Source organism: Diadema antillarum, unplaced genomic scaffold (genome assembly GCF_040938485.1).
Source record: "Diadema antillarum isolate AM-2024a unplaced genomic scaffold, OU_Dant_1.0 seq00000371_RagTag, whole genome shotgun sequence".
In the NCBI taxonomy this organism is placed as follows: domain Eukaryota; kingdom Metazoa; phylum Echinodermata; class Echinoidea; order Diadematoida; family Diadematidae; genus Diadema; species Diadema antillarum.
This window is the reverse complement of record NW_027271371.1, coordinates 121,018-136,237: the sequence shown is the minus strand read 5'-3', so window position 1 is coordinate 136,237 and position 15,220 is coordinate 121,018. Positions and strand designations below refer to the sequence as shown.

General features: G+C 38.4%; 1 protein-coding gene across 1 annotated transcript in view; it reads left to right on the top strand.

Annotated features, from left to right (window-relative positions):
- Nucleotides 1-15,220, top strand: part of LOC139731427 (trans-1,2-dihydrobenzene-1,2-diol dehydrogenase-like) — a 138,627-nt gene that overhangs the window by 69,019 nt on the left and 54,388 nt on the right. The window contains exons 4-5 of the mRNA XM_071642310.1: nucleotides 888-1,001; nucleotides 2,080-2,204. Of these exons, the coding sequence (XP_071498411.1) occupies nucleotides 888-1,001; nucleotides 2,080-2,204 (239 nt within the window). The remainder of the gene's footprint in view (nucleotides 1-887; nucleotides 1,002-2,079; nucleotides 2,205-15,220) is intronic.

The following is a 15,220-nucleotide window of genomic DNA, read 5'->3' as shown; positions in this document are numbered from 1 at the left end:
CCTGAATATTGCTTTATATTTCTTTTAGGACTGAAAAAATGTGAAAATATTACAGCAAAATGAGCCAGATCGTTCAGAGTTGAGAGTACCCTCCATCTTTTTTTAGCCTCCATAAGCTTAATTTACCATGAAGACGCACATACGGGTTAAGAGGTGACAGATACCATGATTTAGCCATTCAAATTGCATCTGAATATTCAGTTTCCCTACTTTCTCATTTGAAAAATGGAAAAATAATGAAAATCCTGGCTACGGGCCTGCATGACCGTATGCAGTTGATTATTTTGAAAAAAAAAAAATCACATAAACACACGAACACAGACATGTGTATACAAATACATGCACAAACCAATATCTCCCGATTTACTCTGTTAATCATAATCTGTTAACTATGTCTAGGCTAAGAGGGTGTGCATTTTGATCTTACTGGCAATAAGCAAATAACAAAAGAGCTGATGGGTATCTGTTTTTCCAGTGAGTGTTTTGTATATCATATCTGCCTTGAAAATAAGTTCCAAGGCGGTACAAATCAGGGCCGGCGGAGCGTTTTCAAAAGTGGGAGGCCCACTTCCCTTTCATGAGCTAACAACCAAAAAAAAAGGGGGGGGGTCTTCAGCGGAAACACGCTCACACTTCAAGATCTCTATCTGTTTCTTTTTAGTGCCACTTACGTACTTCCGGGTTAAAAAAAGTGGGAAAGTGGGGGTGCCCAAAGTGATGACATCTTATGTATTCTTTTGTATAGTGCACAAAAAGTGTGTGTGTGTGTGGGGGGGGGGGGGGGCGAGCCGCCATGCCCCCCCCCCCCCCCCCCGCCGGATCCGACGGCCATGCAAGTTGTGATGATGAATATTTTTGTTATCAATGTTCATCTTATCTGTTAACAGCCCTGGGTGGGGGCGCTCTGTACGACATGGGGATCTACACTTTTCAGTTCATCACAATGGTTTTCGGCCGTGGACCAACGTCAAGCCATTCACACGGGTTTCTCAATGAAGACGGTAAATTGACTACTGATCACAGAGACTTCTGTCAAAAGTGACAGAAGAAACGCAGAACAAAGTTCGAAGAAAAGCAGAACAAAACAAATCGACGACGTTCTGATAACAGGCAAAGTAATCAGGTTACAGTTTTGTTATTCCGGAGGTTCGTTAATCCGAAATTGAAAAGGGTTCGTTATTTCGAAGATTCATTAATCCGGAAACGAAATAGATTTTGTATTCCGGAGGTTCGTTTGTACAAACTTTATCCCCCATTTTAGCATTACGAATATTCGGAATAACGAACGTCTAATTAACGAACCTTCGTAATAACGCCACAAATGTTCGGATTAACAATATTTTCGTTATAATACATTTCTGAATTATCTCTGAAAGTTAGTCAAACTTATGTCAACGAATTCCAGAGTCTAGGCCCGATGAATGTAAACATTTTGTTAGCTAACAAAGCTCTGTTCATTAAGGTAATTGCAATGAGCTTGACTGTCTTATTGGGTAACTGTGATTGGAATTATATTTTTTATGAAAATTTCATTATTGGAAGATCATTGTAATTGAATTTATGCATGAGCTGTCCTTAATAGATATCATATAAACCATGTATTTTTTAAATTGTATGTTCATGAAGCAAATGATCGGTGCATGTGTGAATAAGAATTAGTGCTTCAAGTAATATGAACAACCTTCTTTTGGAATAGATATATTCTATCAATCGAAAGTTTACCTGAGTTACCCCAGACCCAAAGTCCATAATGTTAATGGGAAAGACCAAAGTAGAATAAAGTAAACAAAAAAAAAGCAGAACGAGGAAAATACCTCTTAATTTGTTTATGACTCAGTGATTTGTGGATAAAATGTTACTAATGACATTGTTAACGAAATCAATTATCAAACCTTTTGTAGTGTTCACTTGATCAAGCATGTGATTATAAAAACAAATGTCGGGAAGAGTTGGGATATTGCTAGTAAATAGCGTATTTAAAGCGTATTTATTTTTCGACTGCCATGTTGTCTTGACGTCGCGTTAATCATGTATCGTGTTATAGATTATGAGCTTACAACACTGTTCGTATTTTCACAGGAGTTGACGAGACCTTCACCACCGTGATGATGTTTCCAAACAACGCCATGGCAACCATTTCATGTTCTTACAAAGTGGAATACCCAAACAATTTTGTAATCGTGGGCACCAAGGGAAGACTGATCGTGAGCACATGACTTGTGTCAACTTGTCAGGTTTTTTTTGTTTTTTTTTGTGTGTGTGTGGTTCTTTTTTTATGATCACCATCTACATTAATATTTAAACGCTATTGCATTTCGTGAGCCAACAGGGTTGCGGAGCCAAAGAATTTAACATATTCAGACAGGAATGGGTGCATAAAGCATGTTGAAAAAAAAAACCACCTCATGTAGTGAAAATGTATTATTCTTTGTACGCAACAGTACATTAAAAATACTTCATACAGACTCATGAAACAAGAGCGGATTTAGGGCCGCAGGAGTACACTGTATGTGTTACATAGACGTGATTCTCACGTGGATGTATTGGAAGATGATATGTAAATGTGTGAGCATGAGATGACTTGTGAGCCTATACTGGTACTTGATGGTGTGTAGGTATACGTGGGTGGTTGTTATATTATCCACGTTTTTGCATTGACGAAGGTCAAGAAAAATACAGTTAGTGCTTTTTGCCAATGAAGTTATTTCATTGTAAATTACTTTAAGCTTCCTTCTTCAAGGCTCTGATTAACAGTAGTTGATCAAAATGGACACTAACAAATAAAATACATTTTATGGCGAACACATGTAGACCTACGGCTAACCCACTGACTTCTTAGAGTACAATTCATTTAGAGTACAATTCATTTGTTTGCAGTCAGCTGCTCAGATACAAGCGCATTACGTTTGACGGTAGCTTCATATGGTCTGACCAAGATGAAAGGAACATCTGAAAATTACGTACAGAAAAAAAAAATACCGCCAGAATTAAACACCCTCCCCCCCCCCCCCCCTATTTACTGAATCGTTGAACAGTGCTGACTCAGTCAGGATACGTCAGGATGACTCGGTCAGGATATGGGCATACACAGGGATGATCAGGGGCGTCGATCGGGGGGGGGGGGGGTGGGGCAAAGGTGCATTTGCCCCTCCCCCCATGGAAATGTCGGGGGCAAACATATCATTTACCCCCTATAATTTCCGAGATGAGGAAAATCTCGAACTTTTTCGATGGAAAATTGTCCAAATATACCACCGAAATACAATATGCAACAGATCGTAGAGTTTCAATCATAAAAATACAAAAGCTCCCCCCCCCCCCCCCACTCTGTCCCTTTCGATAGACTTTGTACACTTTGGAGATTTTTTCTGGTATTTCATTAAAAAATATGCATCAGATTTTTCACTTACAAAATGCAAAAGTTCTCTCGTATTAGAGGATAACATCCCCTTCCAAGTAAACCTTCCGCAGCTCGGTTCCCCTTTATAGGATTTAGTACACTTTTGATATACAATTTCCCAAATATTACGTCAAAAGTATACGACATATTGTCATTTCAATTCTTATAACACAAAAGCTCCCTCGTGTTCAAGGGGGTGGGGGATACAGAGACTTTGACTTATAAAATCGTTGAGGATTGACAGCTTTCCAAACATAACACTAAAGATGTGCACCTGATCATCAAATAACAATCACAAAAATGCAAAAACTCCCTCGTGTGGGAGGGGGTATCCCCCTCCCACACCCTCCCGTTCACATTGCCATGAATGCAAGTCTTTTACTTATTAGTACTTTTTTGACAGAAAAGAAAAATATAACACTTTATCAAAACTCTGTACCATATCTGTACATTTCAGGTCTGAAAATGCAAAATTTGTCTCATGTGGAAAGGGGCTGCCTCACCTCCCAAATTCTCCCTGCATATATATATATATATATATATATATATATACACTCAACAAAAAAATTAAGTTCCCCCTAGCATTTTTTGATATATCTCAAAAAGTATTTTACGGATTTTCATAATTCAAACGGGAATGGATAAGGAATGTTATTACTCATAACATGAGTGGCAAATCATTGCCACCAGATATCATTGGTGTGAAAAATTGCATTTTATGTCAAAATGCATGGAAACAAAAGTTGCACTTTAGTGATTTGCAATGACTTTTACACAAATAAACAATCACTCATGATTTTGAACTTTTAAGCATGGTTTATTGCATATTTCTCTATCTCTTTCTTTTCATGAGCATACAGTGAAGTAGTTAATAATTGATATGTCCACCATTCGCTTCAATGACCAGCCGGCATCTCTTCCTCATACTGTTAACCAAAGTTTGTATTTGGCGCTGCTCAATGTTGGCCCATGCTCCCTGCAAGATGCGCTGAAATTCTTGCAGTGAAGTGTTATCTTTCACCTTCTTGCTCGCTTTCCGCTTAATGATATCCCAAAGATTCTCTACTGGAATACAGTCAGGGGATCTTGCAGACCACTCCATACGTTCGATGCCATTTCCTTCAACAAACTGATCTACAACTTGAGCGCATGATGCAAAATGGCCACAGGCACATTAATGTCATCAACCCAAATTGGAATTACAAATCACATGGCTTCTACCCACATTTTCATATTGAAAAGGCCTATTGTTTAAAAAGTAGGCATAACATCTGTTTAATAGGGAAGCACATTGTATTTGAAGAAATTCCTGAGAATTAGACAATGTAAAAAGGTCATTTGCCAACTTACATAGGAAATGTGTACAATATGCTTCATATAGCCTGAAGTGCTACTTTTTTTTCCCATGCATTTTGACATTAAATGCGTTTTTTACACCAATAATGATATCTGATGGCAGTGATATGCCATTCATGTTATGAGTAATGAAATTCCCTATCCATTCCCGTTTGAATTATGAAAATCCGTAAAATACTTTTTGAGATATATCCGAAAATGTTAGGGGGAACTTACTTTTTTTGCTGAGTGTATATTTGCTCTATTATTGATTAAAAACATTTTACCAGAACTGTGCATCACATCTGTAAATTTCCCTCGTGTGCATGTGTGTGTGGGGGGGGGGGGCAGGGGGGGGGGCAGGTATTCCCCTTCCACACCGCATCCTCACACACTTTCTAAAAATACATATTTTTCTAAATTTCAGGTCTGAAAATGGAAAATCATCCTCGTCTTGGGAGGAGTTGGGAGGGGATATCCCCCTCGTACGCCCTACTCCGCTCATTTGCGTGAATTTGCGAAATGTGAGCTAGAATTTTTCTTGCTCGTTTAAATAGAATATCTCACCAAAAATATGCCCCATTTCCCTGAATTTCAGGTCTGAAAATACAAAATCTCCCTCGTGTGGGAGGGGGCTATCCCCTTCCAACACCCTTTCCCACCACACCACCCAACCATAATTGCCACTTGAGCAATGTCCTATGCTGCATTATGTGCCCAAAAGGTCCAGGAATTTCTTATATTACTGAAACAAGTAGTCGATTCCACTAAAAATTTAACAACCACAAATGCTCATCTTAACAAAACGTGAAGACTTCTCTGTGGCCGCTCACTTCAAACCAAACTGTCTTTTCCGTGCTATGGCGGACCTTAGGAGGGTATTATCAGGCGGGGGTTCAAGACCGCCGAAGATAGGAAATGAGCAGAGTTGCAAGCCAGTATACGATGCCGAAGCTCAAAAGGAGTCATAAATATGGATCTGTCCTGGCTTTAGTTCCTACACATTCTTTTTATAGATTCATGCCGTCTTCTGTCCCATTTGTTTTTGTCACCCTCCCCCTCCCCCATTTTTTTTTTTTTTTACAATGAAGATACTTGTAGCTCCATGCTTTTACCATGGAACTATAACGAGTTTTAGCTCCATGCTTTTGATAACCTCACATTACACTCGATCGAAGTAATCTTGATACGTGTCATTATTCGTCTTCTCTGAGCAGTGCATTCTCCATTGCGATCATTCAACGTCGGTCGTGAATTGAAAAGGCATAGCCAAGGGGGTTGGGGACTTTGGGGGCAGTCCCCGTTTGGAAGGCGAAAAAATAAATGTGGAAAAAAGTTGCGTGTATGCATGTGAAACCGCCTTTCGACCTTTTATAAAGTAAGATGATATAAATTTGAGTAATGTGAGGAAATCACTTGGTACGGGTGGATAGAGTACCTGACATCCCTCTTTTTTTCTTTTAGCATTTTCCTTTTTCTTTTCAGGAGAGAAAAACAAAGAATTATAGTGAGGGGTGCTCAAACTATGGCTAAACGTTTTGGCAGACCCTGCGTTTGCAGCCTATACGTTAGCGTTCGTACACGTAGCGTTCGTACACGTCACTTTTTGGATTTATTTATTTTATCTACCTATTCATGTTTTCTTTAAAAAAATAGAGGGTACTTACATTCAGTTTGCTAACTGCTTTACAATGGCGCCCTGTATACACAAAATGAAATGACAAATACAGTTGTAGTAATTTGATTCACACAAATACACAACATTGGCATAAACAAAAGAAATAAACTTAACTACATTTCTGTTACTTACTGTTACAATACTGTATACATCAAAGGTGGGGCCTAATCAATTTGGAAGAGGGGAGAATAACCATAAGAATGTCTAGTGGGTGTGACAATGACGAAGAAAAATAAAGTATTGTTGGATTCATTGGACAAAAAATAAAGCGCGCGGATAAATCTTATATAATTTATTTGAATATATTCAGAGACGAAGACATATGTACTGCAATGGGGAATTGTTGAAAAGAGAGATACCGGTGTGCGAAAACAAGCTGTGCTTTTTCAAGGTCCCACACAAAATTCCATGTAAACATCAACCTGGTTCAATTTTTGTAATTATGCAAAACAATGTACGTGTCCCCACAAGGGGGTTGTATTACATGTGAATGGCTTGTGAAAATAAATTGAAATTGTTTCTTATACAACGTATTCTGAGAATATCGCGTTTTGTAGTAATTGGCCGAATAAGAAGTAACCAAAGGGTTTAAAATCATAGGCAGGTACCAGATTATGAAGAATTTTTAAGGTGATTATGCAATATTGTAGCTTAATTCTTTCTTCAATAGAGAGCCAGTTTAATGGAAACCAAAACCCAAAGAGCAATGTGGATTGAGTGAAAGCAGCAACATTAGAAGAACACATCAGTGAAAGTTTGAGGAAAATCGGACAATCGATGCAAAAGTTATTTATTTTTATTGAAGTTTTTGTGTTGTAATGACTGGATAAGGAGACCACTAGAGTTCATGACGTCATGTGTGGACGACAATATAAAGAAAATATAAAGTGAATTCCTAAAAAAAAAATCATGAAAATTACACATTCCATCAACTTGATTCTGACGTATGTTAAGGGTAGTAATTATTCCCCTTGCTTTCTAAAAGCGTTTAGTCATGGTGTCTTACGCTATTAAAGTGAAAGCATGTTGAATTTTCTTTATATTTTCTTTATATTGTCAACACATGATTTCATAAGCTCAAATAGTCTCCTTATCCAGTGGCTCGAACACCAAAACTGTTAAAAGTCACTTTTGCATTGATTGTCTGATTTTCCTCAAACTTTCACTGATGTGTCCTACTGCTGTTGCTGCTTTCACTCAATCCACATTTCTCTTTTGGTTTGTGTTTCCTTTAATGTGGTAAGCAGAGGGCACTGGGTGTATAGCAATCAACATCATGCACTAATCGCGCATACTTACTCTGCATCCTTTGTAATTGTTGCGCATTGGTTTTACAACAACTTCCCCATGCCGCACAGTAGTAATCGATATGGGGTAATATAAGAACAAAATATCAATTAATCAAAATTGTTGTGGGTATTAGATGGCGAATGCATCCGATTGTTCGAGATATCTTTCCACGTAAGTATACAGAATATGGTCATTCCACAATAATTGTGAATCTAATGGTACCCCAAATCTTTAGTAGTATTAATGGTTTTTATCAAAATATTATAGATTATTATAGGTACTTTATTTCCCAACTTCGTTTTAGAGCCAAAGAACATTACCTTAGTTTTTTTTTTCAGAATGCATAAATCTTATCTTTACATTCTAACCATCTTACTGTCAAATCATTTTGAAGAGTCTTTTTTTGTTTGGATTTTAAAAAAAGGGGGGAAAGAATTTTATTTCAGACTGCAAATATCACTGATATACAAACAAAAAATCGGAGGGCCAAGGATGGACCCCTGGGGTACCCTCGATTTCATAATAAATTCACTCGTATACTGATTGACAGTGCAATCTTTCTGTATATACAGTTTTAAGGATCTTATTATGGGAAGTCATATCAAACGATTTCTTTAAGCCAGAAAAAAAAAATGCCCCTGGGAGATGTCCCTTATTTGTATTTTCTAACAGATAATGTACTATATCTGTCATACACGTTGCGGTCGAATGTCATCGCTTAAAACCAGACTGTTGGGAAGATACTTAATAATTTGTTTTCATTTAAAATTTTAGACAAGTAGGCCTATACAACTGTCCATGTACTGTTTTTTTTATTTTTTGTTGTTGTTGGATGAAATGGATAGTATTGATATTGGACGAAAATTATCAATGTCATATGTTACACCTTTATGTAGTGGTGTAATTCGAGCTTTTATAAAATTAGCCGGAATTTGAGATGTTTGTATAGAAGTGAACGATTGAATATAAAAGTTATATGTTCACGAATATAATCAGCTGCAAATTTCAAGAGTTTTGGGTGTAAGCCGTCAATACCCATAGCTTCTTAGCTCACCTTCGCCAAAGGCTCAGGTGAGCTCTTGCAATGACTTTTTGTCCGGCGGTCTGTCGTGCGTCGTACGTAAACTTTTTACATTTTCATCTTCTTGAAAAACCCATCACCGATTCTCACCAAACTTCGTAGGTAGCATTCCTAGGGGGATAGGATCTCAATTTGTTCAAATGGACACCAATGCCCCCACCTGGGAGCTCTAGGGGACCCAAACCCACCAAAATTAAGGAATCTTTAAAAATCTTCTTCTCTAGGACCAGAAATGACTGAGCTAAGTTAATACTATGAGTTAGTACATTGATAACTGTAGTTTCAAGTCTGTTCATGGCGGCATTGGGGTGCCCCTCTTGGCATCAAAGGGGGAAGGGGTGGGAGGGGTCCAAATGGGGGCCTAAATTGTACATTTTCATTTTCTTCTTGAAAAGCCTATGACAGGGATGCCAAGTTAAAAAAAAAGAAGTTATGAGTGATATTTTCATGACTCGGCATCTCGGCCAGCGAATGAGCACGCAAGTGAGGGTGTGGGAGGGGTCCCTCCCCCCCCCCCCGTGGCCTCCCACGGTAGAGAGCTTTTTCAATTTTTAGCTCTTAATGGTGCGATCAGGTGCATACTTAAGTGACTATTAACAATTTTTACTTATTTTGAAAGACAAAAGGAAAATATACCTTCAAATTGTAACTATCACTTTAGTCTTTTGAGCTGTGCTCCTTATTATGGGCCCAAATTGCAGACTTTGCCCTATGCGTTAGCAAAATGGGTGCCATGCATGAGATCGTGAGACGACCCCTAAATGCTTGAATCTCACTCAGAATGCGTGAGACTTGGTAGCTCTGCTATGATAGATTTTCACCAAGCTCGGCAGGTACCATACCTAGCGGGATAGGATCGCAGTTCGTTCAAACGGGCACCATGTCCCACCTTGGGGCCCCAAATCGCCCAAATTAAAGAATACCGTATTCAAAAATCTTCTCCACAAGTAAACTACAAAGCTGAGTTAATACCACATGAGTTAGTAGATTGATGACTGTTGTTTCAAGTTTGTTCATGGGGGAATGAGGGGTGCACCCCCCCCCCCCCCCCTCTTGTCGCGGGGGGTTGATTCTGGTTGATTCTTCGATAATTTGCCTCATTTGTGTTGTGGTACAAAGCTCTGAAATATTACGATTATTTTTCGTATTCAAATCACGATAAAAATTCTCCCAATATCATAACGTTATTTAACGGGGATAACAACTTCTCAACTGACTCTTCGAGAGCGTCAAAAAAAAAAACGACTCGTGTGCATCGGGCTTTCTGTAAAGAATACTGATGTTTATACCATGAACTACTACTTTCACGCTTTATTTCCAACCATATCAATTCATTTTCGCTATACGTTCTAAGTCATTTCTTCGTACATAATATGTATATTTGCTCTTAACATTAACGCCCGACTCCTCCATCGAGACCATTTCTATCCAATCCCTCATAACTACAACCATCTATTGAGACCATAAATAAAATGTTACCATTCAACCAAGTCTCTGAAATACCCAATATATCGTATGAGTTTCTTATCAAAATTGCTTCAAATCTATCGTCTTATTTATTATTATCAACTTCTTTTATTCAAATGAGCAAGTTTAGTATCCTTTATATTCGAGAAATCAGAAATGAAATATTCCTGTCTGTCCGAGTTTATTTGAGAAGCCATTGAAATCTAATTCTTCACAGCAAAATGGTAGGTACTAACAATGCATTTTGGTTATTGCCAGTTTTCAAATAATACTTTATCATCGTATCTTTGGCTTTATTTCTGCGCAAACACCAACATGCACGCACGCCGTGCAAGATACCGTACTTGTATTTCGCAGCAAAGATGGTTTACGAGCTTCGGGCGCGCTATCATCCTTGTTGATGCAATTTGCAGCTGGGCTGTCAGTCGTACTTCATTCATCGACTAACGTCATCCAAAAGGGAGCCGAAATCGTAGCTGTTTCTCGGTCAGGAAAGCAAAAATAATACAGCTTTTTGGTTCCGTCTGATTAAACCTTCTAGTATCTAAAATGCCATATTGACATTGTTCATGCTCTTAGCTTTCTCTTGATGTATGATTTGCCGTATTTCAGAAATTTCAACAGGTAGTCGGTTTAAGAACGGTAACAAAGAAGATATTTGTAATCATAGACTAATTTCATTATCATCTTTTTCAAAACTGTTAGAAAGAGTTGTTTATTCAAGACCTTTTAAATTTCTTAATTGTTATGATATCATTTCCGATTCACAATTCGATTTCCGTAAAGGACACAGCACTTCCCAAGCAATATGCTGTGGTGACTATTGATACTGTCTGTGATCAATTTCTGGACATGATGAGATCAGGAAATCGAACAGCAGGACAGAGAAAAACGGGCAGAGGTAGCTCATCAAAAAATGTCGGCAGGTACGAGTCTCTAGCGTCCGACGATGGGGAACCCTCCGGCTGCCGAGACGAGGATGAAGATGGTACCAAATTGGGTGCTCAGTCTACCATGGAAACGGACAAGGGTTCAAGCAACACAATCGATGATGCGACTCCGGAATGCGCGTCATTCAAGTTCGACGAGAGTGACACAGTGAAACTCAAAGACCAGATAAAAGAAGTGATTTGTGCCGAGCCCATCCTTTCAAAGTTGGTTGACCTCCTCGCAGCGGCTCTGATAGACCGGGTATCTCAAAGTGTGTATGCAGCAGTCAACCTGGACGTCGAGAAAAAGCAACAAGAAGTGAATGAACTTGAGAAAAAAGTCAAACAACTGGAGAAAAAGCTCTCTGACAGCGGAAACCACCAGGAGGAACAAGAGCAGTACTCCAGGCGAAACTGCCTTCGAATATACGGCGTGCCGGAGAAGGAGGACGAAATCAGCGATGACGTTGTGCTCGATCTTCTCAACTCCAAACTCGACCTCGGTTTCAACGTGGGGGAAGGCGACCTGGACAGAACACACCGGATTCAACCGAAAAGACCTCAGACAGGAAGAGCTGATCAAACACGGCCACTGATTGTCAAGTTTGCACGGTACAATGTTCGTCAGAAAGTGTATGCCGCCAGAATGAAGCTGAAGAGAACCCCGATATACATTCGCGAAGACCTGACATCATCTAGGCAAGAACTCGTCCGTGAGGCTCTGAGATGCGACTCGATCACCAGGGTGTGGACCAATGACGGCAGAATTCGTGCACTGACAAGGGATAGCAAGATAGTGAACATTCGACATCGAGCAGATCTTGAAAAGCTGTGAGGTATCAGAACACTTGTGCATATTATTTTTGTAAATTGTTATATATATGGCTGTTAAATTTCCGTGTTTATCATGTGACAAGTCAGTCAGGTCTAACCAAAAAGGTATACTTTGTGTCTCCTGTTTAAAATGGGCACACTTTCGCTGCTCAGGAGCTTCTCATGAACTTTTCAATTCTGATGTAGATTGGATGTGCAATGCATGTTTAATGAATGAACTGCCTCGAAACATAGATAAGTTGAATGATAATGACCATGAACATGTAAGTATCAGTCAGGAAAGTTTTGATAAACTGTCTCCAGATACATTTATCAGTCATTAAAAACCTGAAGTTATATTTCAGCACGTAAACTCGCATCCTGGTTTTAATATTGCACATTTGAATGTATGCTCTCTTTTGAAAAATTTTGATGAAATAACACACGTAGTAAAAACAAATAAAATCCATGTTTTGTGTCTTTCTGAAACAAGATTAGACCAATCTATTACTGATAATGAAATTTTTATTGAAGGATATGCAAGCATCAGAATGGACAGAAACAGAAATGGTGGAGGTATTTTGATATATATTCACGAGTCTGTAATATACAAAAAGAGACAGGATATATTTGATGATAAACTGGAGTTATTGTGTATCGAAATTTGTCTACCAAAACAAAAACCATTTCTTGTGCTTTACTACTATAGACCCCCAGATTCTTATATCGATATGTTTGATAAGATAGAAAATCTTTTAGAGAATATTGAAACCCAGAGCATTGATTATGTTTGTTTGTTTTTTTTGGTGACATGAATTGTGATCTTAACAAAGTGCCATCAGCACATCACACCAAACGTTTATTGCAAATAGCGGAAGAGCACGAGCTGAAACAATTCGTTGAATTGCCTACTCGGATTACATCTAAAACCTCAACTCTAATTGATGTTCTGTTTTCCTCAAATCATGACAAAATATCGTTTTGTGATGTAATACCCCTGAGTTTAAGCGATCACTTTATGGTCATGGCTACTTGGGGTAATACCAAACCACCGTCAGGTAACCATAGATATGTAGTCAGCCGAAGTGTTAAGAAGTTATGTGAAGACGAATTCATTGAAGACTTACAGCAGGTGTCTTGGAGTGACGTGCTTGCGGAAAGTGATGTAGAAAAAGCATATGAATTATGGGTCTCTAAATTCAATGCCATTCTCGACAAACATGTTCCACTTCGGAAAAGGCGAGTCAAACAAAAAGAGACACCATGGATGAATAATGATGTATTAAGTAAGATTCGAGAAAGGGACCAGATGAAAAAGCAAGCTAAAAAGTCTGGATCTGAGCTTCATTGGGACATGTATAAAAAACTACGAAATAGAGTTACATCCATGAGAAGAACGGCCAAACGATTATACGTCTCTAAAATGATCGGAGACAACAAGGGTAACCCCCCCCCCCCCGCTATGTGGAAATCTTTGCGTTGTGTTTTGCCGAACAAAAAGAAGAATACTTCTATTAATAAGTTGGTTGTCTCAGGTAAAGATGTCAGTGGATGTAGAAATATTGCAACTCATTTGAATGACCATTTTACAAGAATTGCAAACAAACGTAAAGAAACACAACTGTTTGGTAATAACATGGAACAATTTATGGAAAAAACATCGTCTGTGTTTACTTTTCAGGAGATCTCAGAACAAGACATTCTAAAGCATGTCAATACAATACCTTTGAACAAGGCAACTGGTCTTGATCATATTCCTGCAAGCATACTTAAGATATCAGTAAGTCATATGTTTCGGCCTTTAGCACATTTGATCAATTTATCTCTGGTGAAAGGTGTAGTACCAAGCGCATGGAAATTAGCACGTATCACGCCACTTTATAAAGATGGTGACCCAACCAATGTAACCAATTACAGGCCAATTTCTGTTTTACCTGTGCTTTCTAAGGTATTGGAAAAAATAGTGTTTCAGCAGGTTACTGCGTATCTAACGGAAAATCGTCTTTTATGTTCACAACAACACGGTTTTCGACCAAAACACTCCACTTCGACTGCTGTAATCAATGTCATTGAAGACCTTGTGTGTGCCATAGACAAAGGCTATGTTGTTGGTTTAATCTCATTGGATCTTGAAAAAGCGTTTGATTTAATTTCGCATGACATTTTATTAAAGAAATTAGTTTACTATGGTTTTGATGAGAATGTGACCAGATGGTTTAGACATTACCTTAGTCAAAGGAGACAGATAACTGTGGTCAATGGAAATGAATCATACTGTTCTTTTGTGCATTGTGGTGTACCGCAAGGCAGCATATTGGGTCCGCTCTTATTTATATTGTTCTTAAACGATCTCGCAAAAGTTGTTGAAAAGTGTCGCCTGTCTTTATACGCGGATGACACCTGTGTGTATTTTGCATCCAAAACCCCCCAAGAATTACAACACGTTTTGAATAATGATCTTTCGCTGATGGCTAACTGGTTTTCGCATAACCACCTGATATTAAATGTACAGAAATGTAATTACATGATCTTAAGATCTAAAGCAAAATTAAGACCCTTTAGCAAATTCAATGTTTGTATTGGTAATACAGAACTCGAAAGAGTTTATCAATGTAAATACCTCGGTGTTATTATTGATTGTAATCTAACTTGGTCTCAGCAAATTGAAAGTGTAAGAGTTAAGGCCATACGCAATCTTTATTTACTCAGAAGGGCAAGGGGTTTTATTGACAAAGCAACAGCTCTTACGCTGTACCACACTTTAATCCAAAGTCACTTTGACTACTGTTGTACTCTGTGGATGAATGGTAATTCAGTGCACTTAAGGCGATTGCAGATAATACAAAACAGGGCGCTGAGAATCGTGTTGCAAGTTGATAATCGTTTTAACCGCCAAACATTATATAGTACACTTAAAGTTGACTGTTTAATCGATCGTTGGAAAAAGCAAGCATTGATTTTCATCTTCAAACTGCTAAATAATTTTCTACCAGAAAGTTTATGTGAACGTCTCGAGAAAAGAGTAAGCCACTACAATTTACGTAATCATGAAAATATTCTTAACCTCCCTAAGCCCAAATCAACTATTCTTAAAAATAGCACTCTATATTCGGCATCGAGATTATTCAATACATTACCAACAGAAACAAGATCCTTAACTTCAATCACTGCATTCTCAAGAGCAATTTCGCACATCTCCTTTGCTAATTATTCTACCTGATTATATT